Source organism: Myxine glutinosa, chromosome 3 (genome assembly GCF_964187855.1).
Source record: "Myxine glutinosa chromosome 3, kmMyxGlut1.1, whole genome shotgun sequence".
NCBI lineage: Eukaryota > Metazoa > Chordata > Myxini > Myxiniformes > Myxinidae > Myxine > Myxine glutinosa.
The window spans coordinates 72,568,455-72,593,693 of NC_136263.1; the positions used below are offsets into that span (position 1 = coordinate 72,568,455).

The 25,239-nt window shown below is 43.3% G+C and overlaps 1 protein-coding gene across 4 annotated transcripts in view; it reads left to right on the top strand.

Moving 5' to 3' along the window:
* Positions 1–25,239, top strand: part of TTYH2 (tweety family member 2) — a 155,478-nt gene that overhangs the window by 75,217 nt on the left and 55,022 nt on the right. For all 4 annotated transcript variants that reach the window (XM_068110650.2, XM_068110649.2, XM_068110651.2 and 1 more), the window contains exons 5-7: positions 533–628; positions 2,928–3,000; positions 21,527–21,602. In XM_068110650.2, coding sequence (XP_067966751.1) covers positions 533–628; positions 2,928–3,000; positions 21,527–21,602 — 245 coding nt within the window. The remainder of the gene's footprint in view (positions 1–532; positions 629–2,927; positions 3,001–21,526; positions 21,603–25,239) is intronic.

Genomic DNA, 25,239 nt, shown 5'->3' on the forward strand with positions numbered 1-25,239 from the left:
TTGTGTCCAATTTGTATGAAACTAATGCCAAAATGCTTTGCTACACAGATCTTGTAGTCTTTTATTTTGGCAACAAAAGTAGCTGCGGCGAAGGTATGCGCTCTACCGAGTGCCCGTTCTAGTTACCTTCGCAAAAGCGGAAGGTTATGTTTTGATCGCTGTGTATTTATTTGTATGTCTGTGTGTGTGTGTGTATGTTATTCGCATAACTCAAAAAGTATTCAACCGAATTGCATGAAATTTGGTGGGATGATTGGTTATTATACGGGACACATTTGATTAGATTTTGGGAGCAATCGGGTCAAAGGTCAAGGTCAAGGTCACGAAAAGGTCAAAATCGTATTTTTGTTGTTCTGTTCCCTACACTCCCATGCCAAGTACAGAACAGTAGCTGCGGCGAAGGTATGCGCTCTACCGAGTGCCCGTTCTAGTTTTTTCATGAGATTGTTTTGCATGTGGGACCTGCAAAATCGTTGCAAGTCTAGTTAAATTAATGTGCCCATTTTAGTGTGCTTCTCCCTGTGTTCTTCAGGTGGCTTGTTTATCTTGTACTTCTCATTGTGAACACGTTGATTTGCTTGCTGGTACTTCTCGGCCTATCCAAACAGTCCCGTTGTCTTCTCCTGATGTAAGTGCCTTTTTAGCCTTGACCTGTTTATAATTATTAACTGCAGCAAGACTTGTTCAGCAAATAAAATAATTTATCTCGATTTGATTCTAAATATACTGAGAGCTGTGTGCTGTGCACCCTAATATTCTAAATACACATTATTTTTCAAGTGATGTACTTCTTTTTTTAACTTAAAGCAACATTTTTAAAACTTGCAATTTATATATACTTGTTTGTTTAATTTTGAACAAAACGATTTCTTTTCTAAAACACTTATGAAATGATTTCTGAGAGAATGAGTTTGATTTATGAATTACTTATTTGTTGAACACATATTTAACAGTTTTTCCTTTTGCTATGTTTTTACTCAGGGACAGTATAAACGGTGAGGAAAGGCAAAATAATTTAAAGAGAGTGTTTTGCAGAAGGAATTTTTGATTGTGCATTTATCTCCACCTCCTCTTCCCTGCCCAATTGGTAGTTTGGTAACTTGTCTCTTCTGTTATGTACCATGAACATGAACCTCACTAAACATCTTCAGAGAAAAATATATATTAGGACAGAACATCAGAAGTAAAAGGGGCTAGACATGTTTTTATCTGAACTTGCATTGGAGCCTCGCCGCATCGTCTCATACAGCCGCTAGGGAAGTTATAGACAAGAAAGCGTCATAACTTGGTTTAATTCTTCAACCTTTATGCCAAAACATAAATGGAATTTGGCCTGACAGAATATGGCACAAAAAGGGCCTGGCAGGATTGCTCAGAAGATTACTCATGTTGATAAAAACAAGATAGTGTAAAAAAAAGTCAGTTTTTATTCATTTTATTTGGTTTCCTGATCATTTATTATTACCTTGTACTACTCATTGGAAACACGTTGATTTGCTTGTTGGTACTTCTCAGCCTATCCAAACAGTACCTTTGTCTTCTCCTGATGTAAGTGCATTTTTAGCCTTGACCTGTTGTTCAGCAAAATATATGTATATACATATATATAGATATATAAAACTATATATATACATACATACACAGTGCCTTCAGAAAGTATTCACACCCCTTGACCTTTTTCACATTTTATGTGTTACAGCCTGAATTTAAAATGGATTCAATCGATATTTTTTGTCACTGATCTATACATAACACCCCATAATGTCAAAGTGGAATTTCTAATATAAATTTTTACAAAATAATTTAAAATGAAATACAGGAATATCTGATTTACATAAGGATTCGACCCCCTGATCTAGTTGTCTAGGCGTTTGTAAAGGTTGGGCCTTGTCACCCATCCTCTTCAACTTGGATGTGGAGTATCTTATGAAAGAAGCATTGGTAAATACTGATGATGGAATAAAGGTTGGAGGTAAGCTGATGAAGTCAGTCAGGTTTTTAGATGATCAGGCGAAGATTACAAACATAGAATAAGGATGACAAGGTGGTGGCGGCTCTTGATTAAACATCGAAAGAATCTGAAATAAGAATCAATGTGATGAGATCAAGCAAATATGCAGGTAAAAGCTGGAGGATTGACATCAATGGACATGAACCGCAGGTAGTAGAGTTTCAGTACCTGGGGAGCTTAGTTACTGAGAATACTAAATGTCATAGAGATAAAATAAAAAAAAGAGTGGCTATATATAGATAGCCATAACGTCTAGCAAAAGAAAGGAGTTTATGAGAAAGAGTTTCAACAAACAGCTGAACAGGTAGTTAGGGAAATCCTTGATTTGGATTGTGGATATATTTGGGTCTGATAGATGGACCTCACAAAAGGAGGACATTAATGGACTGGAAGCTTTTGAAATGTGAGTCTGCTGTATGATGGAAAGGATTGGTTGGGTTGAAAAAAAAAAGAAATTAAAAGGTTATCCAGTTGGTGCAGGAGGGCAGATGTTTGATGAAGACAATTGCAGGAAGAAACAGAAATATTGGCTTTTTGTGTAAATGGGAAATACAGTACATTTATTTTCTTTTCCTATTTCCGACTCCTGATTGATGATTATGATTCAGATGATGATTGACTATGATGATGATTATGATTAAGTCCAATTAAATCCAAGTATCATTCCGTGAGGATAATAGTGTTGCCAAAGCATCTTCCAGGATGATATACATTGGGTGGTTTGCCATTGCCTTCCCAGTATGACCAGGATTTGAACCTACACTTGTCAGTGTGCAATAATGAAGCTCCCCACGTTGAGTCAAATCTAAAACCCCATGTTGCAAATGCGTGTGTTTAAACTTGTTTTTATTTGTAAGCAGAGGATTTTGGTAATATTGCTTATTTTCAATGATCCCTCATCTTTGTGGTTTTTCAGAGCTCTTCTGGCTGGAGTATTGATGTTGATTGTATGCTGGGCTTCTCTGGGCTTGAATGTGGTGCTGGTTGTGGTGAGTGATGCACACAATAACTATTTTCATTGAAGAAACTTTGCAAATGCAGAAGGCAAAGCTCATGCTCGACCAATGTGGGCAAAGGACAAGTCTCGCAAGAGTGACAATTCTTTGACTACCTGACCAGTTGCTGCAATATGACGTAACATGCTGGTAACATTGGTAGTTAATACTAATTTAATTTGTCTTTCATCATTGGTTGTCCTCATGGGATGAGCTGCAAATGAAAGAGCGCAGACTTATTTAGTTGATATGCTGATGAGGTGTACATGAAGGGGCTGACCCTACCTACGGCTTACTTTGAAGTCTTCCCATATTTCTCTTCATTTCTTAACCCTGGTTATCTTACTATAATTCACCAAATGTCCGTCTGTCTTTCTGTCCGTTCGTCCGTTCCCAGGTACCGCAAAAACAGCTGAACCGATCGCAACGAAATTTTGGGTGGGTAATCCTGGGACCCCCTGGAGTAAAATAGGCTATATTGTTTTTTCCAATTTCAGCTTTGGTCTCCAGCATTTTCAGGTTTGGACTCCAGCCTAACGTTATTGTCCAGGGTTCCGCAAAAACGGCTGCAACTATACACCTCCATGCCCATGGGATTCCCACGGGTGACCCCACTAGTTGATATTAATGTGACGAGCTCCCTATTCTTCAAGGGGTTTTCGGGTTGCTATAGATGTGTTTAAGATGGTTTAGAAGTACCTTGGGTTCAGAAAATGATAGTTTCTGACTATGCAAATCAGAGTGATTTAGTGATTAGGATGATGGAAACAATTATTGAGTTATCGAATTTGTTTGTTTGAATATACTACTTGTGCATGTTAGTCATATATTTCGGTAGCAAGATAGCTGTTTATCAGCTACCACAGGGGGTGACGTCCCTGTCCTATGCAAGTCCCAGGCTCAGCTGGCTCCGACTGAGAGTACCTGGCATAGGTCCCTTGTAAAGGGTAATGGATCCCCGATGCTTTGTGGGGAAAGTCTCTTTAGACTAAGGCTATGGGAAGGACACTCAGATATCAAACCGCACCTGTAGGTCAGCCTGGGCAGCGCTGCATCGTGGATAAATGTGCCCATGAAAATCAGTGGTGGCACCGATTTAGGCATCACTGTCCAGCATCTGCAGACAGCTGTGTCCACTTTGGACATCACGACAGCCGTCATCACACCGACGACCTGTCCAGTCTGCTGCGCCTATGTGCATCAGACTTCACATTGCATTTACTGCACCTGCAGCCAACGATGCTCATAGGAATAGAGGGTGGGAGAGGGATAGCACACAACCCCATCACTTTAATCACTTCTCTGTGCAGGTATTTCCCTTCATTAGCACCAGCTCACCTGCAAACCTGCTCACCGCCCAGTTTTACCGATACAGCCATCGCACAATGCTTAGTGAGAACGCTAACGAAGGGAAGAGATTCGTCGAAAGACACGACTCACACCATTATCATCATACGGTGTACATTTCACAATGTTGTACTCGTACAGCAGCATGCAACACAAGTACTTTACTACCTCCGCCACCAAAGGCGGATGGAGGTTATGTTTTCACCCCTGTCTGTTTGTTTGTTCGTTTCTTTGTGAACAAAATATCTCAAAACGTGTGGACGGATTCGGACGAAATGTGGCAGAGATGTAGCGTATGTGACAGGGATGAAATGATTAGATTTTGGTGAAGATCCGGATCCGGCTACTATAATTTTTTAAGTGATTCTTCACCATTGGGAGATAGGGCCAAAAACGATACATAGCAGGATATCGCAAAACGTTGTGGACGAATTTGGACGAAACTTGTTGGGCAGGTTGTGTGTCTGACTAGGACAAATAGATTCGATTTTGCTGAAGATCTGAAGATGGATTCGGATATGAGAATTATTTAATTTCTCAAGTGATTCTTCACCATTGGGAGATAGGGCCAAAAACTATACATTGCGGGATATCTCCAGTTCTCCGTTCTAGTTCCAGAGGCGGGATATCCCTCTTTATATGGTTAAACTGCCAAAATCAAGACTCTCTGCTCACCTTCACTCCTTCATTCCTCTTTTCTCCCGCCTCTGGAACAAACTCCCTCACTCTCTTCAATCCCACTCCTCCCTCCAGGTCTTTAAAACGGCTGTTCACCACCATCTCTTATCTTCCCCCATCCAAAACCTTGATCTTTTCTACCCCCGCTAATTTCACCCCAAATCCACTTTTTTGAGGTGCCGACTTCTTTCCTGGAAGTCCTTGGTGTCCTTGCGTTTTATACCTATCCTGCCTCCCCCCAGGCCCTCTCCCTCCCACACATCTCCCGATGTCCCTGCTCTCAAATGTTGTGTTTGTGTGCTTCCTCCCCTTCTCTCCCCATCTTGTCGACAGCTCCCCTTTTTATATACTGTTACGGACGCGGTTAAGATGTTATTTTGACCGAGCAGTGGTGTAACCGCGGCCGAACAGTTATTCCCCGACTAACCCGATTCAACCCCAACGTTGGCCATATCGCACCGCAGCTGCTCAATATGGAAAACTCTAAAGCGACCGAATGCAAAGAGGAAGAAGACGTACAGAAGAGTAACTGGGTTTATTATTTACACATATAAGCAGGAAGAAAGCAGTCACGTTTATTTACAGGCACATGAGACGCAGGTGACACAGTGAAATCCTTAGCTTATACAAGCTTAATTATCTACCCAGGACAGAACAAACAAAGACAGACTCACGCGGGGAATGATGATAGGACTGGCTGGAGATGGATGGCTGGCGGGATAGGGAGGTCCAACTGGTCCTGCAGCCGATCGACTCGTTGGGCAGCCGCCGCTCCTTCGCGGCCCTGCTCCAAACTGCCGTCCAGGCCTCACGCTGCTGTGGCTGCAGTTTCGGTGGCTCCAGCTGCAGTAAATGCAGTTTCGGTGGCTCGAGTTGCAGTAAGTGCAGTTTCGGTGGCTCGAGCTGCAGCTCAACTCTGGACTTCTCCCGGACTCAACTCAAAGCGCCTCTCTTGGACCCAACTGCTTGGACTCCCTCTCGTCTCTCTGTAAAAGCTCATCTCTCGGGAAACGCCCTGCCGTGGGTTATATAGGCCCCGCCCCTCAACCTTTGCGAACCTCCCCGATCGCTCTTCCTCCGCCCTCTCTAGCCAAACCCCTGGCTCATGGTTGGTCGAGTGGGGCTGGCTCACTCCTCCCCTCTATGACGAGGTGGAGACACGCCTTTATTCTCCGACCCTGCCTCGTGGTCAATGGCGGCAATTGGAGGGGAGGTTCTTGGCAATGGCACTCGAGGCCTGGCAATGACGAAAGGGGAAATGAAGTTTTGGGAATGGGAATGAAGGGAATCTATCTCTTTCACTGGTGCAATGGAGTATTTCAATTAATGGGAGACACAGCCTTACCCTAAAACACATAATAAGATATAACTATCGAACAGGGGTATTCTATGATGGGCTGACATGCATGCTCTTGGACTAATTATGGGACGCCCTTTGACCTTTACACAGCTCCGGAGGCAGGAGGCGCAGAATAAACACTAATAATAATAAAGCACACAATCCAAAAAAATACAGTCCTCATATCCGCAACAATACTTTGTTTGCTTGCTTGTTTGTTTGATTTGTTTGTTTGATAAATGTTAGCTCTTTCACAAGCCTTGACTCTGTATACAAAAAAAAAAAGAAAAAACAATCTCAAAAAGTTATGGATGGATTTGGTCGAAACTTGGTGGACCGGTTGAGTGTGTGACACGGAAGAATCGATTCGATTTTGGTGAAGATCTGACTATGGATTCCGATATGAGAATTATTTATTTTTTGACGGAATTTTGATTCTTCACCATTGAGTGATATGGCCAACCAGGCGGAGATATGCTCTCTACTGATTGCCGTTCTAGTTTTTAATTGTTACATACCTACATGTCTCAAGCCATGTTTTATGAATATGTTTCGTACATTTCCCTGTTGACCTATCATTCCTGATTTGACACTCGCCATACTGTCGCAGGTCTACAGGAGCTTCACGTTGCTGTTGTTGTTGTTGTTGTTGTTGTTGCTGCTGTTGCTGCTGTTGTTGGAGTTCTTGTTGTGGGTTGATTTTTGAAATGTGCAACCATTGGTCGGACAGCTGCCAGACCACACCCACATCTGTCATTTGACTCCACCCACCATAGTACCCACAAAATGATTATTATGCATTCGTTATCATTATTGCGAAATTATACAAATATTATATTGTTGTTGATATTGTTAATATGAATTATTACGGTATATACTTTGTTGCAATGTTGTCATTGCTTTTGTTATTACCCTCGCCAAAGAAGAGGGTATTGCATTTGAGTCCATTAGTCTGTTTGTTTGTTTTTGTTTGTCTGTTTGTCCGCACAGAATAAATATGATTTTCTCCGCAACCGTTGATCCAATTGACAGCAAAATTTCACCATAGGTGCAACTCGACCTGCAGAATTTTTTAATGATAATTCTGACGTCATAGGTCACGTGGTACAGGCGCCATCTTGGAAAAACCGAAAAACATTATCTCCGAAAGTGCTGAATAGAAAAAGTTTAGACATGGCTCATTGTAAAGAACTCTCCATGGGAAATAAAATATGTTAATGATGATGTCATAGGTGCCTCCATTATGATGGCATAGTTCAACAAGTACAAAACTTTCATCTGATCAAGATGAAATTTTGTGAGCGTCATCTCGGGATAAATTGGTGCAGAAAAAAATAATGATGGTGTCCTCCGTCTTGTGGTTCGGCCGCCATATTTGTTTCAACACAAAGCCTTAAAAACCTCTAAAAATACGTCCTGGCGAGGGTCTGCATTCTCTGATTGCTCTTTTTCTTGTTTATTTTGTGATTAGAATGGCATGCCATGGAAGGACTTATTAAACTGTTCTATACATCTTCATATGGTGCGCATTTAGAACCATGGGAATTCTTCCAGATTATTTGTAATTAGCCTAATCAACTCAGGAGATCATAATGATAATTTCGTTCTGTCACATTCCACATCAGAGAGTTCCAGTAGAACACCACAAAAACATGCCTCACACACACACCTCTTCCATTCATAGTAAAATACCGATAGAGAACGGAAAATCTCCCGAGGTAGGCATCCATGTGGAGGAGGAAATTAATCTTTAGGAAATTCCCCACTCATTGCAATGAGAAAGGCAGCACCATTATTGTGATGTCGCTGTTACCCAGAGTGCCCCGGGAAGTGACAGCACATCTTCTAAGCTCAGTGGCTGTGTTTTTGTCATCTAACAGTCCTGTGTTTGTCTCATCTAACAGTCCTGTATCGTGTATTTGTCTGTTTGTCCACGTGTGTGAGGTGTGTGTGGCAGCTCCACTACGCGCCTTAAATGCTGTAAAAATAATTACGAGATAGAAAGAGCAATCAGAGATTGCAGAACCTCACCAAAACTTGTTTGTGTGGTGTACTTTGTGCGGTGTTTATTTGTGTGTTTGCATAGACTATGCATTGATCACATAGGTTTATGTTCATACAGCAGACAAACAGACCTTATCTATTTTATTGCATAGATTCACGTTCCAATTGCATGTATTTTGTAGATGTATGTACACATTTTATAGATAGACATATTTTACTGACTTAGACATATTTTTTATAGTATGTACTTTAAAGACGTCAGGTTTAGTTTGAGTACAAAGCGGAAATGGATGGGCCTTGCATTTTGAGATGCTTTATAGTTTGTATTTTGTGATCCCTTTATTACTGCATACATTGCATTATTGGAAAGCTTGCCTGGTGTCAAAATATTTTCATACATCTATGATAAATTTTAATGAGATGTGTATCGCATATTTATAATATGAAAATACGCATTGCGTAGAGTGAGAGCTTTGTCGACAATGGTCAGTCGATCGAGTACGCAGCCCTCGCAAACATCTGTAGGCCTAGGCCTAGCTAGGCTAGGTTGTTTGATCTTGGGCTCAGAATTATAAATGAAGTCGGTGTCGCTGGCGGAAAACTGAAGTCGGTGTAGCTGGTGGAAAAAAGAAGTCGGTGTAGCTGGCGTAAATGATGAGCGGTTTCGAATTCAAAATCCGTTCTGTACAGTACTGTATTGTAATTTATTGATTTTAATCACCAGGTGAAAATAATTTATCAGTCGCACCAGACCAAAGCAAGATCACATGAGCAAGATGGCGGATCATGGAAGGGCCAAGATGGCGGATCATGGAAGGGACATTTGAAATGACAACATGAAATTTTGTTCCCAAGGGAATGGGGAATGACAGTGAAATTTTGAATGGATTTACATATACATGCAATTGCCATAGAGGTTCGCTTACGAAGCTCTCTATGATGCTCGTTTGGATAGTGGATTCTGTATTGACTTTTGTCAATAGGATTTGTTGATCATATAGATGTAATGTTATGAAGGAAATAATGTCCGCCAAAAGGGTCATACCCAAGGTTGGAGTCACCATGAGAGTTGTATAGACTGTCAAATCCTGGTCCAATTTTGCTGTGCATCGCAGCTTATTTGAGGACTATCGTACAGCCAAATTGCACAAATTCATCAATTGAAATAAAGAGCAATAATTAGATTGTTGTTGTTGTATAGCCCCGGACAGTTATCTCGAACAAGACTGTGGCACGGAGACAGCCGATCGCTCTCCCAGGAGCGACCCAGAGATCCCACACATCCAGGATGGTGTATACCCCCGCCTTCCTGAAATCAGGGCCGTGACAGAGTGAGAGAGAGTGAGAGAGAGAAAGAGAGAGAAGTGAGAGGAGAGAGAAAGGGCCGGTCCATGGGGGCCGATCGGCGCTCCGACCGTGACCGCACTGCCCTGACGATTCCAGGCAGCAGGGAAATATTTATATTGTTGTTGTATCGTAAGCTTCAGTTATTATTACACTTTGTAGCATATTGTTAAAATTGTATAGATTAAATGATTGTGTTTTTTCTTTTTGTTGTTGCGTACGTGTTGTGCATGTGTTTTCCATCTGTCAGCAAAGCATTGTTGAGGATTAATCGCTGCTATTACTCCAGCAGTGGTTTAGAAGTGCAGTAATTATGAAATTGTTTTCCTCATCCATACACTGTAATGGACACCGTAGGGCAAGGACAGAAACCCTTCTCAACAAATGAATGTTGTACCTTTAGAACGTCCCATTTTTTTCCTATTCTCGAGCCACATATTTGCTAAAAATAAAACACTTTGGAAACATAATGCATCTATATTCTTGTCCGTTGTAATAGAAAGTAAAGGCTGTCTATTTATCAAGTTTGTGAAAATGGTACAGATTTTGACCACATGTGCATTTAATAATGATTTTGTTTGGTCTGAAAGAGCATTTCCTAGACTTCTAGTATTACAGTTTGTGGGGATGGAGAGGGAATTCTTACTAAAATGTTTTCCTTTCCAATAAAAGCAGATCGTTTACTTATCAAAAATATTTAAATGTTTTTTTTACAAATACAGTAATTAAAATTGACATCATCCTAAGTTAACAATTTCGTTTTGGCTCTTTACACAGAATCTTTGGAAAATAAAAATTACTCGGGACCATCATGTGATTGTATTAACTACCTGGGAGTCCGTAAGTGTATGGGATTCGCATTACCTAATTGTCTCGATACTCATCTGGCTTAATACCTCTTATACCTACAGGTACAGGTACGAATCAGGAGTAACATGATCACAGGTCTAAGGCAATTAGATGCATGCGGAGTTACCAAAACCTACCAACACCTTTGATTTCTACTAGTATCAGACTGCCTTCCTGATTCCTCCAATCAATATTGATAAACTTTTTCTTTACTTTGTGTAATACCAATTGGTGAGGACACTGAGCTTACGACTTACATTGCTCACAGCTATATACACCATCTCAGGAGTTTCCTTGGCTGAAGCAGATGAGGTTAGTGCTGTGCCGGTCACGAGTGTTGTTGTGTACCAAGTGTTCTGCTGTCTGGAATGATGTGTGACTAGGTAATTGGCAACTTGTTTGACCTTTGTGTTTTTTGCCACTCTTGTATAATGCTGTTTGATAGCCAAATGTTTGAGTTAGCTATCAATATCAATGGTATCTCCCATAAAGATGCCGTAGCACAAGCCTTGCCGCTTTCCCATTACAGACAAGGTGGTAGCCTCTCTCTTTTCGACCCCCTCTCTTGCAGTCTTGCTCCCTCTGTTCTTTTCATGGAATGATCCTGCCAGCAATTCCATCCATGTTAACCTCCCAAAATCCAGACTTACTGCTCACCCCCACTCATTTGCTCCTCTTTTCTTCTGCATAATTGTGGAACTGAATTGCTGAGTTGATCATTCAATCACACTCTTCCATTAATGGTTTAAAGTGGATGTTCACCACAAATTAATGTCATTACCTGTCTCTATCTATGATCCTTTCTAACCCCATTAACCTCCCCAATCGAAGCTCTTTTACTCACAGGTTCCCAGGCATTCCCCTCCCCTCTGTCATCCTTTCTTTCCTCATTAATTCCCTTACTTATTCCATTCACCTGTTCTCCCACTGTCTGTATGTTGTCTTTCTTATCTCTGTTATGCTACTTTCCTGCTCTCCAATGAGCCTAGACTTTGTATAAAACAAGTCAGGAGACGACGATGGTTCACGAGCGAGCGGTATTCACTGACAAAGGACGGACTATAACCGAAACAGGCCCGGACAGGCCAGGCCCAGAAATGTCAAAACGAAGGTTAGTGACTTTGAAATGAGATAGAAAATCATGTATAATCAGTTATGAGGTTAGTTAGCTACACAATACCGAAAATTCGGTGAAAAATGAAACGAAAAAAAAAAAATAATGAAAAATCGAGCTCCGTGGGGCTAAACACATGACATTGGCCTAACCAAATATCGAAACCCCTGTCAGATTCCACCAAACTCCTCGGAGAAGATGTAGCTTGAACTCGATTAGCCCCTAAAAAAACATCTTTTTCGGGCAGGGCTCCGCCTACAATGGGCGCAATACGCCCAATCTAGGCAGGACACAACTATATCATGATATCAACCTCCTACCCAAGTTTCATCAAGATCGGATGATATCATTGACTAGTTATGCTGCGGACAGACAGACACACACACAGACCCACACACAGACACACACACAGACAGACGCACACACATGACGAATATAGTGGTCACTTGATAACTCGTGAACCAACAATTGTGTGCATAATACTGTTGCGGTTTTCTGAAGCCCGTTCCCTTACAAAGGGGAGATTAAGCCCCTTTTTCTCCTTGGGTCTTCGAACCGCGAGACTGAGTCACCACTTCCGGGCAGACGTGGAAAAGGGTCTCGGGACAATTTCGCACGTACCTTAAGTACCCACGCCGCAGCGGAAGCGGGGATCGAGTCTCGCACGAACCACGCGTAATTGAGTACACCCGAGCGGATGGCGTACCACGTGACCCATGCTGTTACCTTGCTATTGAAACCGAATAGAGCGATCTAATTCATACCACACGAGGTCAATGATGGAAAACACAAGACGGTCGAATCAAAGGAATAACACGATTTAATTATTATTTACACAATGTATAATGATTCGTTAGAAGAAGAGACACAGGGCAGTCTTAATCAGTCTTACTTATTACCCAGACAATGGGCCCACTTGCACACACAGGCAGCTGGAGGAGGAATGTCTGTGTGAAGATGGAGGAAATGTGTTTTCGTTTATTCGTTGTTCTTATTTGTTCGTTCATTCTTCGACCACGTTGTTCGTGATCACGTGATCATGTTGTTAAAAATGTTTAAACTTTCCCCTGAAGAACTGTATTCTGTCATATATTATAACACCTTTTTCTTCTTCCTCTATAAAAGGATGCTTTCGACTTACTCACCAAATCTATTCATTCCAAAAAAAAATTCCATCTCTTACAGTGCCTCTTTCATACATTCCCTAAACTCTCCAGCACTCCACCCCTCCTTCAGCGTCCTCAAACGTATTTTTGACTCGAAGGTCTCAAGAAACTCTTTTTGCAATAAATGTTCGTTTCTCATTAATCGTACACTTTTCAAAATCCAATCTCACCCCTCCCCTGCAAATCTTCCCCATCACCCCTTCCCTCCAAAACTTCCCCATCACCCCTCCCCTCCAAAACTTCCCCATCACCCCTCCCCTCCAAATCTCCCCCCTTGCCCCTCCCCTCCAAATCTTCCCCATCACCCATCTCTTTCAAATATTCCCCCTTGCCCCTCCCCTCCAAATCTTCCCCATCACCCATCCCTTTCAAATCTTCCCCCTTGCCCCTCCCCTCCAAATCTTCCTCATCACCCCTTCCCTCCAAAACTTCCCCATCACCCGTACCCCCAAAACTTCCCCATCACCCATACCCCCAAAACTTCCCCATCACCCCTCCCATCCAAATCTACCCCCTTGCCCCTCCCCTCCAAATCTTCCCCATCACCCATCTCTTTCAAATATTCCCCCTTGCCCCTCCCCTCCAAATCTTCCCCATCACCCATCCCTTTCAAATCTTCCCCCTTGCCCCTCCCCTGCAAATCTTCCCCATCCCCCCTTCCCTCCAAAACTTCCCCATCACCCCTCCCCACCAAAACTTCCCCATCACCCGTACCCCCAAAACTTCCCCATCACCCCTCCCATCCAAATCTACCCCCTTGCCCCTCCCCTCCAAATCTTCCCCATCACCCATCTCTTTCAAATCTTCCCCCTTGCCCCTCCCCTCCAAATCTTCCCCATCACCCATCCCTTTCAAATCTCCCCCCTTTCCCCTTCCCTCCTAAACTCCCCCCACACCCCTCCCCTCCGAGACTCTCCCTCGCTCCTCCCCTCCTAGACTCCCTTCTCACCCCTCCTCCTCAAAGCATCCTCCCCACATCTTCCCCCTTCCAACTTTCACCTTCATCTCCCCCAACCTTCTGCCTCGCTCTTCCCCCTCCTCAAATAACACCTCACTGTGCCTCACCCAATCACCATCAAACTTTTTGTCTGCCCCATTCTTCCCTTTCTCCAAGCTATTCTGAAATTTCTGACACACCTTCAACAGCTCTCCCTACCTCTTCCTCCTCTTCCACATCTTACCCTACCCCTCCCCCCCCCCCCCCTGTTCTGTATCCGATGCTCCCCCTTCCTCTTCATTAACGGAATGGACCTCAAACATCCGGGGCCTTCGCTCAAACTTGACTGATCTCTCCATACAGGTTGCTTCTGACAAACCAGACGTGATCTGCTTAACAGAAACTTTCCTCCTTCATGATGTCTCTGATTCCTTGGTATCTCTCCCAGGTTACTCCCTCCTCTGGTATGATAGACCCGAGCCTCGTCCTGGAGGTGGGGTTGCTATCTTTATAAAAAAAACTCTTCCTCACTCGCCCTGCACTGCCCTCTCTCCACCTCACCCCCAGGAATACCTTTGGCTGCGGCTTCCCCTTCGCTCCCACCGTTTGTTTATATGTGTGTTGTACCGTCCACCAAACAGTGATGACTCCATCTACATCTCGCTGTGTGACAATATGGACCAACTTCTATCAACCCATCCCAACTCTCTCTTCCTCATATGTGGTGATTTCAATTGTCACCATGCCAGTTGGCTGGGTGTGGGTACCTTTCTCACCAGCCATGGCTCTTCAGCAAAGGACTTCTGCGACTCACTGGGACTGACACAATGTCAATTTCCCGACCCGGATCTCAGTCAACGGAGCATCTTCTCTTCTGGACTTGGTTATGACTAACTTCCCTGAAAATGTCTGCTGCTCTTCTTCTGCTCCAATCGGCTCATCTGATCATGTGCTTGTTAAAGTGGACATCTCTCTGCCCATTCTCAGAGAGCCTCCTCAGCGTCAACGAGTCTGGCATTTCACTCAGGCCAACTGGCACGGTCTTCAAGCAGCCATCAATCATCTGGACTGGTCTCCCATCTCTACCGCCTCTGACATCAACTCATTCTGAGAATTCTTCCAAAGTGAATTGCTCCATCTCATGCACAGATTTATCCCATCTCGTCTTCAGTTGTCATACCCTTCCTCCCGTCCATGGTACACGGAATCTTGTGGTCAGGCTGTTGCCCAGAAACAACTTGCTTTCGTCTACTGGAAAGCAAATCCAACGGAAGGAAATCTCATTTCCTTTCACAAAGCCCGAAACAAGTGTGTGTCCACCCTCAGGAGAGACAGGAAACAATATCTCTCCATTCTCAAGACTGAACTGTCTTATCTGTCTCCCTCTTCCAAATCCTGGTGGCGTCTGGTCAAATCTGTTTCTGGTGTTTGTTCCCACTCCATCCCCTCCCTCACCTCAAACGGCTACACGGCTGACTCCGCACGTGAAAAAGCTGAATGCCTCAACTCTGTGTTTGCCTCTAAATCTTGTGTCCCAAACCCATCCCTCTCTGTACCCACCATACCCAGTCGTACCCAGCTGCTCCTGGACTCTGTGTCCTTTCCTCCTGACAAGGTGGAAAAGTTTCTGTCAACACTCGACTCTGATTCTGCAACTGGACCTGACGGCATCAGCCCACGGGTCCTAAAATCCTGTTCTTCCGCTCTTTCACTCCCTCTCTCTGTTCTCTTCACCCTCTCTTTTGCTCAAGGTCAACTTCCATCTGCTTGAAAATCAGCCAACATCACAGCTTTGCACAAAAAGGTGCAAAAACAGATCCTAGCAACTACAGACCAATCAGCCTTCTCCCAATTATCAGCAAAGTCATGGAATCCATCATTGCTTCAGATATGAAATCTTTCCTCTTCTACAATGGCTTGATCTCTGATCATCAATTTGGTTTCAGACCTGGTCACTCTACTCTGGACATGCTGCTTCAGCTTTCTCAACAATGGATGGAGGTCCTCAATGCCAAACAGGAAATTAGAGCTGTCTCCCTTGACATATCACGTGCCTTCGATACGGTCTGGCACCCCGCTCTGCTCACCAAACTCTCCTCCTTTGGTATCCATGGAAATCTCCACGCATGGCTGGCGGACTTCCTCTCTAGTCGTAGTCAACGTGTGGCCCTGAATGGGTTTCTCTCATCTCCTCTTCCTGTTCAGGCTGGAGTTCCCCAAGGCAGTGTTCTGGGCCCTGTGCTTTTTCTGGTCTTCATCAATGATCTCTCTGACTCTTGAAAATCCACTCTATCTCTTTGCTGATGACTCTGCTCTCTGTCGCTCCATTCCTCATCCCTCAGATCGGCAGTCTGCAGCCTCCTCACTCTCTGCAGACCTGGACAAAATCACAGACTGGGCAAACAAGTGGAACATGTCTTTCAATCCTGACAAATCTCACACTCTTATGATGTCTCTCCGAAAAGACCGATTGGACAACCCTCCCATCCACTTTCTGAATAATCCTCTCCAAGAAGTTCTGTCACTCAAGCTTTTGGGTCTCACTATCTGCCATGATCTTTCCTGGAAAAACCACATTTCAAATCTGGCCTCCAAAGCCAGTCGCCGACTGGGCATCCTCCGTCGTGCGAAGTCCTTCCTTGGCACACCTGAGCTCCTCACCACATACAAGGCTTTCATCCGCAGCTCAATGGAATACTGCTCTCCCCTCTGGGCTGGTGCTCCTGCCTCACACCCAGCCCGTCTTCACGCTGTTGAATCCAAAGCGTTCAGAATCATTGGAATCTCCCGCGATGAAGCTAACTCCAAGGGCCTTTCACTCACTCACCGCAGGCAGGTTGGTGGTCTTTCCGTCTTCTACCGACTCCTCTCTGGCCTTGCCCCCCCCCCCCCCCAGCTCTCTCTGGGCTCTGTCCCCCAAATATTCCTACAGGTCGCAGAAGATCTGCCTGCAACCCTCTTATGGTTAAACTGCCAAAATCAAGACTCTCTGCTCACCTTCACTCCTTCATTCCTCTTTTCTCCCGCCTCTGGAATAAACTCCCTCGCTCTCTTCAATCCCACTCCACCCTCCAGGTCTTTAAAACAGCTGTTCACCACCATCTCTTATCTTCCCCCATCCAAAACCTTGATCTTTTCTACCCCTGCTAATTTCACCCCAAATCCACTTTTTTTAAATACCAACTTCTGTCCTGGAAGTCCTTGGTGCCCTTGTGTTTTATACTTCTCCCACCCTCCCCCCCCTTCCCACGCCTCCTCCCCCCAAGCCCTCTCCCTCCCACACATCTCCCTGCTCTTAAATGTTGTGTGCTCTCAAGTGTTTGTGTGCTTCCCCTTCGCTTGTCTTCCACTCCCTCTTTTTATATATCTTGTTTGTCTTGTTGATTTGTTTGTGAAATAAATGTTAGCTCTTTCACGAGCCTCGATTCAGTATACAAAAATGTCCCCGCGCCGAATGCGCCTGCTTTGGTCGCTTCAGGAACAGCTCACCCGGCGTGGCCCTCTGGCGGTCACAGCACGTATCCCGGCGAAGGCAGGCAGGCGGGCAAATCCTCGCGGCGCGTATTTGGGCAAAGGCAGGCAGAAGGAAATACCCACGTCTTTGGCCCTTTGGCTTTGGTCGTCTTTACAGCGCGATTAATACTGCGCAGAGCGCAGGGAGCAGGGCAAGTTCGTATCCGCGCGTCTCCTCTCGTAACTTCGGCTCATAACTTAGAACTCAACAAAGCGCATCCCTTCTCCCAACTCCGATTCGTAACTCTTCTCATGGGCTACGCAATTCATCTGCTGACTCACCAACTGCGGCGGTGGCTCTGGGCACAGGGTTATATCGTCCCGCCCTAGCCCGACTCGAACGTTCCAAACCCCGCCTTTTGCCGCAGTGGTAAGTCACTCCCCTCGAGCCCTGATTGGCGGCTCGCGCTTACCGTTGGCTCCTCTTCTGCCTTCCTTTGGCCTTGGTCGACTTGTTCAGGCCTGCCTCGTGGTATTTCGCGCCAAAACCAAAAGCATCGAGGCATCGTAAAGGCACCTAATTCTCATTATCCTACTCAACGCAAAACTAAACACAGGAAAGGTCTACGCTACATTTACGAAGAAATAACTGAGCTTAAACGAGGCTATTTGTTGTAGTGTAACTAACTAGGAGGGGAAATTAACCTTTATTATAAAAACACAAACCCGCAACAATACATTACCTGCTGGTCAGCACATGTTTTCTCGAATTGCTTTTCCTTGCCATTAGGCATTCACAATTTTCAAACAAATTGATGTAACGTGCTGTTTGTAGAGAACACTGAGATGGTTACTTTCAAATGATTATCCCATACATGACTGATTACCTTATCTCTTGGGTAATCCATTGCATGATCTGCAACAGTAATCCAGATAAGTAATGCAATTAATTGTTTACATTACTTTTTGAATCATTTTATTTCTGCTTCAAGTAAATGTAAATAAATAAGAATGTAAGTGAATGTAAATGAAATCAATGGAAAATGAAAACCTGCATAAAGCATATTTGAAGTGTATACAGTCGTGGACAAAAATATTGGCACCAATCGCACTTTTTTCAAATGATGCATCATTTCTTCCAGATAATTGTTGAAATTAAAAAATATTTTGGTGTCCACATATGTATTTCATTGGTTTGCAGTGGAACAAAACAAAAAAAGCTGAAAAAATACTAAATCTTTGCTTCTTCCACATAGCAATCCTAAAATGGCCCGGACGATATTATCGGCACCTTTTAGAAGTTGTTAGAAATACTTAGATTTCAAGCAGGTGATTCTCCTTGACTTTGGAATTGAACTCACTTCTGGTGAGTTGCAGGTGCCTGCAATATAAAAATCACTCGTTCAACCAGTTTGAATAGAGAAAAGGAGTCATTCTGCTGTTTTGTGTCACTGTGTGTACCTTAATGAGCATGGAGAAAAGAAAGAAAACCAGAGAATTGTCTGAGGAGGTCAGACACAAAATTGTAGCCAAGCATGGATAATCTCAAGGATACAAGTCCATCTCCAGAGACCTTGATGTTCCTGTGTCCACCGTACGCAATGTTATCAGGAAGTTTAAGGCCCATCCTTCCTGGAGCCAACATTCCTGGACTTGGCAGCAAGAGAAAACTTGATCGAAGATTGCAGCAAAGGATTGTTCGAATGGTGGAGAAAGCACCTCGATAAACTGCCAAACAGATTAAAGCTGACCTTCAGACACAAGGTATGACAGTTTCAACTTACACCATCCATTTCTAACTCAATGAAAGGGGGTTATATGGTAGGAGACCCAGGAGGACCCCACGGCTGAGGGAGAGACATAAGAAAGCCCGACTGGAGTTTGATAAAAACACACCTGAACAAGCAAAAATCCTTCTGGGGGAATGTCCTGTGGACAGATGAGACCAAATTAGAGCTTTTTGGTGAAGCACATAATCTCTATGTTTACAGAAAACAAAATGAAGCCTTCAAAGAAAAGAACACCTTCCCTACAGTCAAACATGGAGGAGGTTCAGTGATGTTTTGGGGTTGCTGTGCTGCCTCTGGCACTGGGTGCCTTGAGTGTGTGCATGGCATCATGAAATCAGGAGATTACCAAGGTATTTTGGAGCACAATGCTCAACCCAGTGTCAGAAAGCTGGGTCTCCGGCGAAGGTCATGGGTCTTGCAGCAGGACAATAACCTCAAACACACTTCAAAAAGCACCCAGGAATGGTTCAAGACAAAACGCTGGATTGTTCTGAAGTGACCAGCAATGAGTCCAGATCTAAATCCCATTGAACACCTGTGGGGAGATCTGGAAACAGCAGTTGGGAGAAGGCACCCTTCAAATCTAGCAGACCTGGAGCAGTTTGCACAAGAAGAGTGGGCCAAACTGCCAGTAGAGAGGTGTAGGAAGCTCATTCATGGCTGTAGGAAGCGCTTGACTGCAGTTTTTTTGTCCAAAGGCTGTGCTACCAAATATTAAGCCTACGATGTCAATAATTTTGTCAATGTCATTTCTTTTTAATTTCTGATTTAAAAGGATATATTAAGTTCTGAATCAAAAACAAAGGTTCTGTAATATTAACAGTGAAATAAAGATTTGTGGAGACCAAATACTATTGTCAATGTCAATTGTCAATGTCAAGAGTTATTTGAAAAAAGTGCAAGGGTGCCAATATTTTTGGCCACGACTGTATAATGATATCTGTGATTGGTTAAATATATGTGGCATGTGCTCCAATTTCTGTCATCGCTGAGCTAAGATAATCTTTAAAAGAAATTGTAGTGAAGGGACACATTGACATCTCAGGTGCATTTAAAAGGCTCGACTTGAGAACGACACAACGGGACACAGGGAGACTATTCCGTAGTCATGAGAATAAGGGAACACATTAATGCATGTGGGCAACTGAGGCTGGACTTTTAAGGTTGATAAGATGGAGGCTTCTCGAGGAATGTGTGTGACATAGGGAAAGGGTGGGAGGATGTAAGCTTGTATGAGAGAGAGACAGTGATTGGAGTGGAGGGAGTGGGGGATTGGGAGAGTGACATTGATTGGAAATTTCCCCTTCTTATCCTTTGACATTTAGTTTTTTGAATATCGTTACCCGAGTGCTCTATGACTGGTGGTATAGCAAACAATTCCGAAAAAAAAAAATGTTCAATATACTGTACAAAAAGACGAAGGGGGACTCGGCATGTGTATAAATTTGAGAGGGAGACATCCCATCTTACTCTGTCTGCTTTGTTCCCTACTTCTGTGTAGGATTTTTTTTCCCAGCTTGTAATGGAGTATACGGTACTCTTTATTTATTTTTTTCACACAAAGTTGAGGCTCGTGGAGGAGCTACAACATGTAACGGATCAGGGCGTAACAAAATAAAATGAATGGCAGAAAGAGATTGGGGGAGGGGGGAGGGGGAACTACACCAACAGCATGGTTGTGAGACAAAATAGAGGGACTACGGAGGCTGACGAATACGGGATGTGGGAAAGAATGAGGAGTAGGGAAGTATGCATGAGCTGGACAACATGGATACAGAAGCAAACTGGCAGGAAAGACTGGAAATTTGGAAATATATGAACTCGGGAAGGTTAATGGAGGTAGAAAAACAATAATTGGTTTTGATGGGGATCATGATACAATACATTGTTGCGAAATAAAATGATGTTCAAATGTAAAACGTCATGTATTGTCTTTTTGCCAAGTATGGATAAAATTGTTCCATACATCTCTGTGATATGGTTGCGGACATACAGATGGATGAGACCAAATCCATAAGCCCCAGTTTCAGCCTAAGTCCAGCAGGGGCTAATAATCTCTAAGACTCACTTCACTTCTGGTCTTGTCACTTTTATCCACTAGGAAGCTAATTTTGCTGTTAAACCTTACTTGATTACAATATTATAAAGCTTTCTCAACTACCTTATCACCAAAGGTGGATTGAGGTGATGTTTTCACCCCTGTCCACCTGTCTGTCTGTTTGACTGTTTGTCCCTTTGTGAACAAGATTTCTGTCTGTTTGTCTGTCCGTTTGTGAAAGAAAAATCGAAAAGTTGTGAACGGATTCGGAAGAAATTTGGCAGAGGTGTAGCGTATGTGACAAGGACGAAATGATTCGATTTTGGTGAAGATCCGGATTCGGATCCGGCTACTAGAATTTTAAAAGTGATTCTTTACCATTGGGAGAAAAAAATGTATTGTTTTTTTTCAACCGTTAACAGTGATTTAAAAAATAATCAAATCTTCTCTTTTATTCCCAGGGCATGAGTGATTTTTGCATCGCTCCAGAGAATTATATCTCTAACTTAACACTGGAGTATGGAATCATGGGAAACGGTAGGTGTTTCAAACACTTTTCAAAATATTTCTTTTTTTTTCAAAAGATAAGAAATTAAAATGTACAAATTCTAATAGCTTGAAAAGCAACAGTGGTGGTTTCCATAATTGTCCCAATTATTGACATCATGAGAAATCAACAGGAAGAAGAACACATAAAATGTCAGCCCCCACCGTGGTTTTAGTAATTTTTGCTGTTGAAGGCCGTCAGTTGGCCATCTTTGGTCGGATGACGAAACAAAATCTTCTGCATAATATGTATACTCCTGTATTGTCTTTGTGCCAAGTTTCAAGAAAATCGGTCTATGCATGTCCGAGAAATGGATGGGGCACGTTTAAGTAACAAAATGGCCTCCAGTTGGCCATCTTGGATCTGATCACAAAAATAATGACATGCATATGTAAGCCATAATTCTTTATCTGTGTTCCAATTTTTTTGCTGTTAAACCTTACTTGATTACAATATTATAAAGGTTTCTCAATTACCTTATTCAGCTTAGGATCCGAGGATCCTGGGTTCGAATCCCGGTCGATCGCTGAATTAACGCCAGGGGGGTTGACTCAGCCTGTCATCCTTCCGAGGTCGGCTAATTGAGTACCAGTTCACTGGTAATTCCCTGTTTGTCGTAAAAGGCGACAAACAGGGTTGGCGGCAGGAAGGGCATCCGGCCGTAAAACATTGCTTCAAAAAAGGGGACCAACAAAAACAACAACAACCACGGTGCCCGAAAAAGGCCAACCCCCGCTTTGTGGGGAAAAATGGCCTCTAAAGGTGGTTTTTTTTTTGGTTTTTTTTCCTCAATTACCTTATTACCAAAGGTGGATGGAGGTTATGTTTTCGCCCCTGTCTGTCTGTCTGACTGTTTGTCCTTTTGTGACCAAGATATCTCAAAAGGTTGTGGATGGATTCGGAAGAAATTTGGCAGAGATGTAGCGTATTTGACAAGGGCGAAATGATTAGATATTGATGAACATCCGGATTTGGATCCGGCGAGTACAATATTTTAAGTGATTCTTCACCATTGGGAGATAGGGCCAAAAACGATACACAACAGGACATCTCAAAAAGTTATGGATGGATTTGGATGAAACTTGTTGGACCAGTTTTGTGTGTGACGAGGAAGAATCGATTCAATTTTGGTGAAGATCCAGATCCGGGTCCAGCCAGTATAATTTTTAAGTGATTCTTCACCATTGAGTGATATGGCCAAAAACGAGGGGTAGATCAGGATATGAAAGACTGGACCTATGGTGATTCCTGTGATTGATTTTGATTAAATGTGATTCTGTATTGTGATTTTCTGGTCTACTCTGACATACAAAACGTAAACTGTTCACCTGACGGAGGTATGCTCTCTACTGAGTGCTGTTCTCGTTATTTAAGTTTTTTGTATGAATATTATTATTAAAGTTTATTGGATTTCAGTTAAACTTCTAGAAACATTTTCTGTGATATAGCTTTTTCATAGCCATGAATCACAGTCTGAACCATGGCAGTGGTATTTACTTTGTAGCATGCTTACAACTTGATACCGATGGTGATTATTAATTATTGAATGAAGTGAAATAAGTTTTGGGAATGGTGTTAAAATTTAAATTGCAGAAAAAAACGACAAAATAAAAATGACAAAAGACCATTCTCCTTTATCTGAACGCTTGGTTGTGAGAGGTTCTGCATTTTCAAGGAAAAACATGGAATGAGGGAGGATTCTCAGTCTGTATCTGGATGAGTTGGCCAGTTTTTGCAATCTGGTTTGCCCAGAATAAGTCATGGCTGATTATGAGGCCTAGAAGTTCAAGAGGCCGAGCTTCTTTCGGTAGCTGATCAGAGAAATAGATTGGTGCGTTCGGTTTTTTTTATATACAAAATCAAGGCTCGTGGAAGTGATTCATATTGATGGAAAGAGTCCTCAACAAACTCTGACTGATCTTCACTTTCACAACAGAATCTGGTCCAGACTCCTTATCATCAGATGAACCAACCATGGATCCATGGTCTGAAGGAGAACCTCCCACACCGACCGTATTTCCTCCATTGGAGTCGGTCATGTATCCCAGGGTGTTCACTCTGTGATCTTTACAGGAGATATCTCAGGTCATTTGAGGATTCTTCCAGGACGAGAATGTGACACCGTGAGATTCACTGGGATTGAAAGACGTTCCATTTGTCAGACCAGCATCTCATGAATTCCAGATGGACAGAGTGATGCAGCTGATGTCTGTTGGTCAATAGGGCTGGGTACTGCACTGTAGCACTATACACAGATGGAGTTTCAGTGGGTGTCTGTCCCCAATGTGGAGATATCTGCAAAAAGCGAGAGGATTTCCCAGAGCTTCAGAAAAATTGATTACGTACAGGAGAAAAAAGAAGACATTGCCGTAAGGCACTTCAGCTTCCAATGGGAGAGGAGGATTGAGGGCTGCATTGATGGAAAAAGCATTGACTGCAGAAGTGGAAGAATTGATAAAGCCAATTATGAAGGTGGCATTGTATGCCGTAGGTAGCTAGAATATGGCAAGCAGAGCAGGATACCAGGCTGTCAATTCCTGAGATATATCCAGTGAGACAGTTCTGACCTCTTGCTTGAAATTTAGGGCTTCCAACCATGCTGAGAGAAGAGCAGCACATGTTCAGAGATGACTGACTGGGCCAGAATCCAAACTAATGTTTGAAGTTCAGATTGTTTGAAATGAGGAAAGACTTGACCTCTGTAGCAATGATGGATAACATGACTTTGCTTATAATTGCAAGTAAGCTCACTGGTCTGTCATTGAGAGTATATGCTTTTGCCATCAACCATCAACCCCCTTTTGGTCAAGATACCTAAATCCAGGATCACTGTTCACCTCCACTCATTTGTTCTTCTTTTTCCCCACCTGTGGAAACAACTTCCACATTTTCTTCAATCTCATTCTTCCCTCCATGTCTTCAAGACAGCTGTTCAGCACCATCTCAAATCGTCCGCAATCCAAAACCCTCGTTAACACCACTCCCGTCCCAACCCAAATCCCTCCTCCTTCCAACTCAGCCGCTGCTTCCTCCCATGGAGGCTAAAATGGGGTAGTACACCTTACCCAAGAGTGGCCCATAGTTTATTGAATACCTCCTTTAAGAAACATTGCTGCCTTTACCTTGCCATTAAACCTGTAGCCTTTGGTTTCTGAAACTGAAGGCAGTGGCTGATTTGGATTCAGAGTGGCCTTCTCCTTCATTAGCTGCCTACTAAGGCTCACGAGTCCCATCTGTCAAAAGCAACTGTTTTAAGGTGCCAGTGATTTGCTTTTCACCTCTACATCCGTTGAAAATAACCCCACCACAAGAAGGCCGATGTGAAGCTAGACTGCCAGAAGCCATTTCAGACGCTGAGTTATTGGAGTATTTTTCACATCTTGAGAGCTTATCCTCAGTGGCACTCCATGACACAACAGCCCATGGGGGCCTCAATGTATTTTCCATTCATTAAAAGGACATTAGAATACAATGAACAAACGTATTGGGATTTGGGGATTTGAACCTGGGTTCCTTGAGTCATGAGCACACTGACAGGCCAACACAAACTGACAGCATTTGAACATTTAACATGGTCTTAAGGCCATGCGGTTTGTTCCCAGTGCACATTCCCTCTCCCCCTACTGT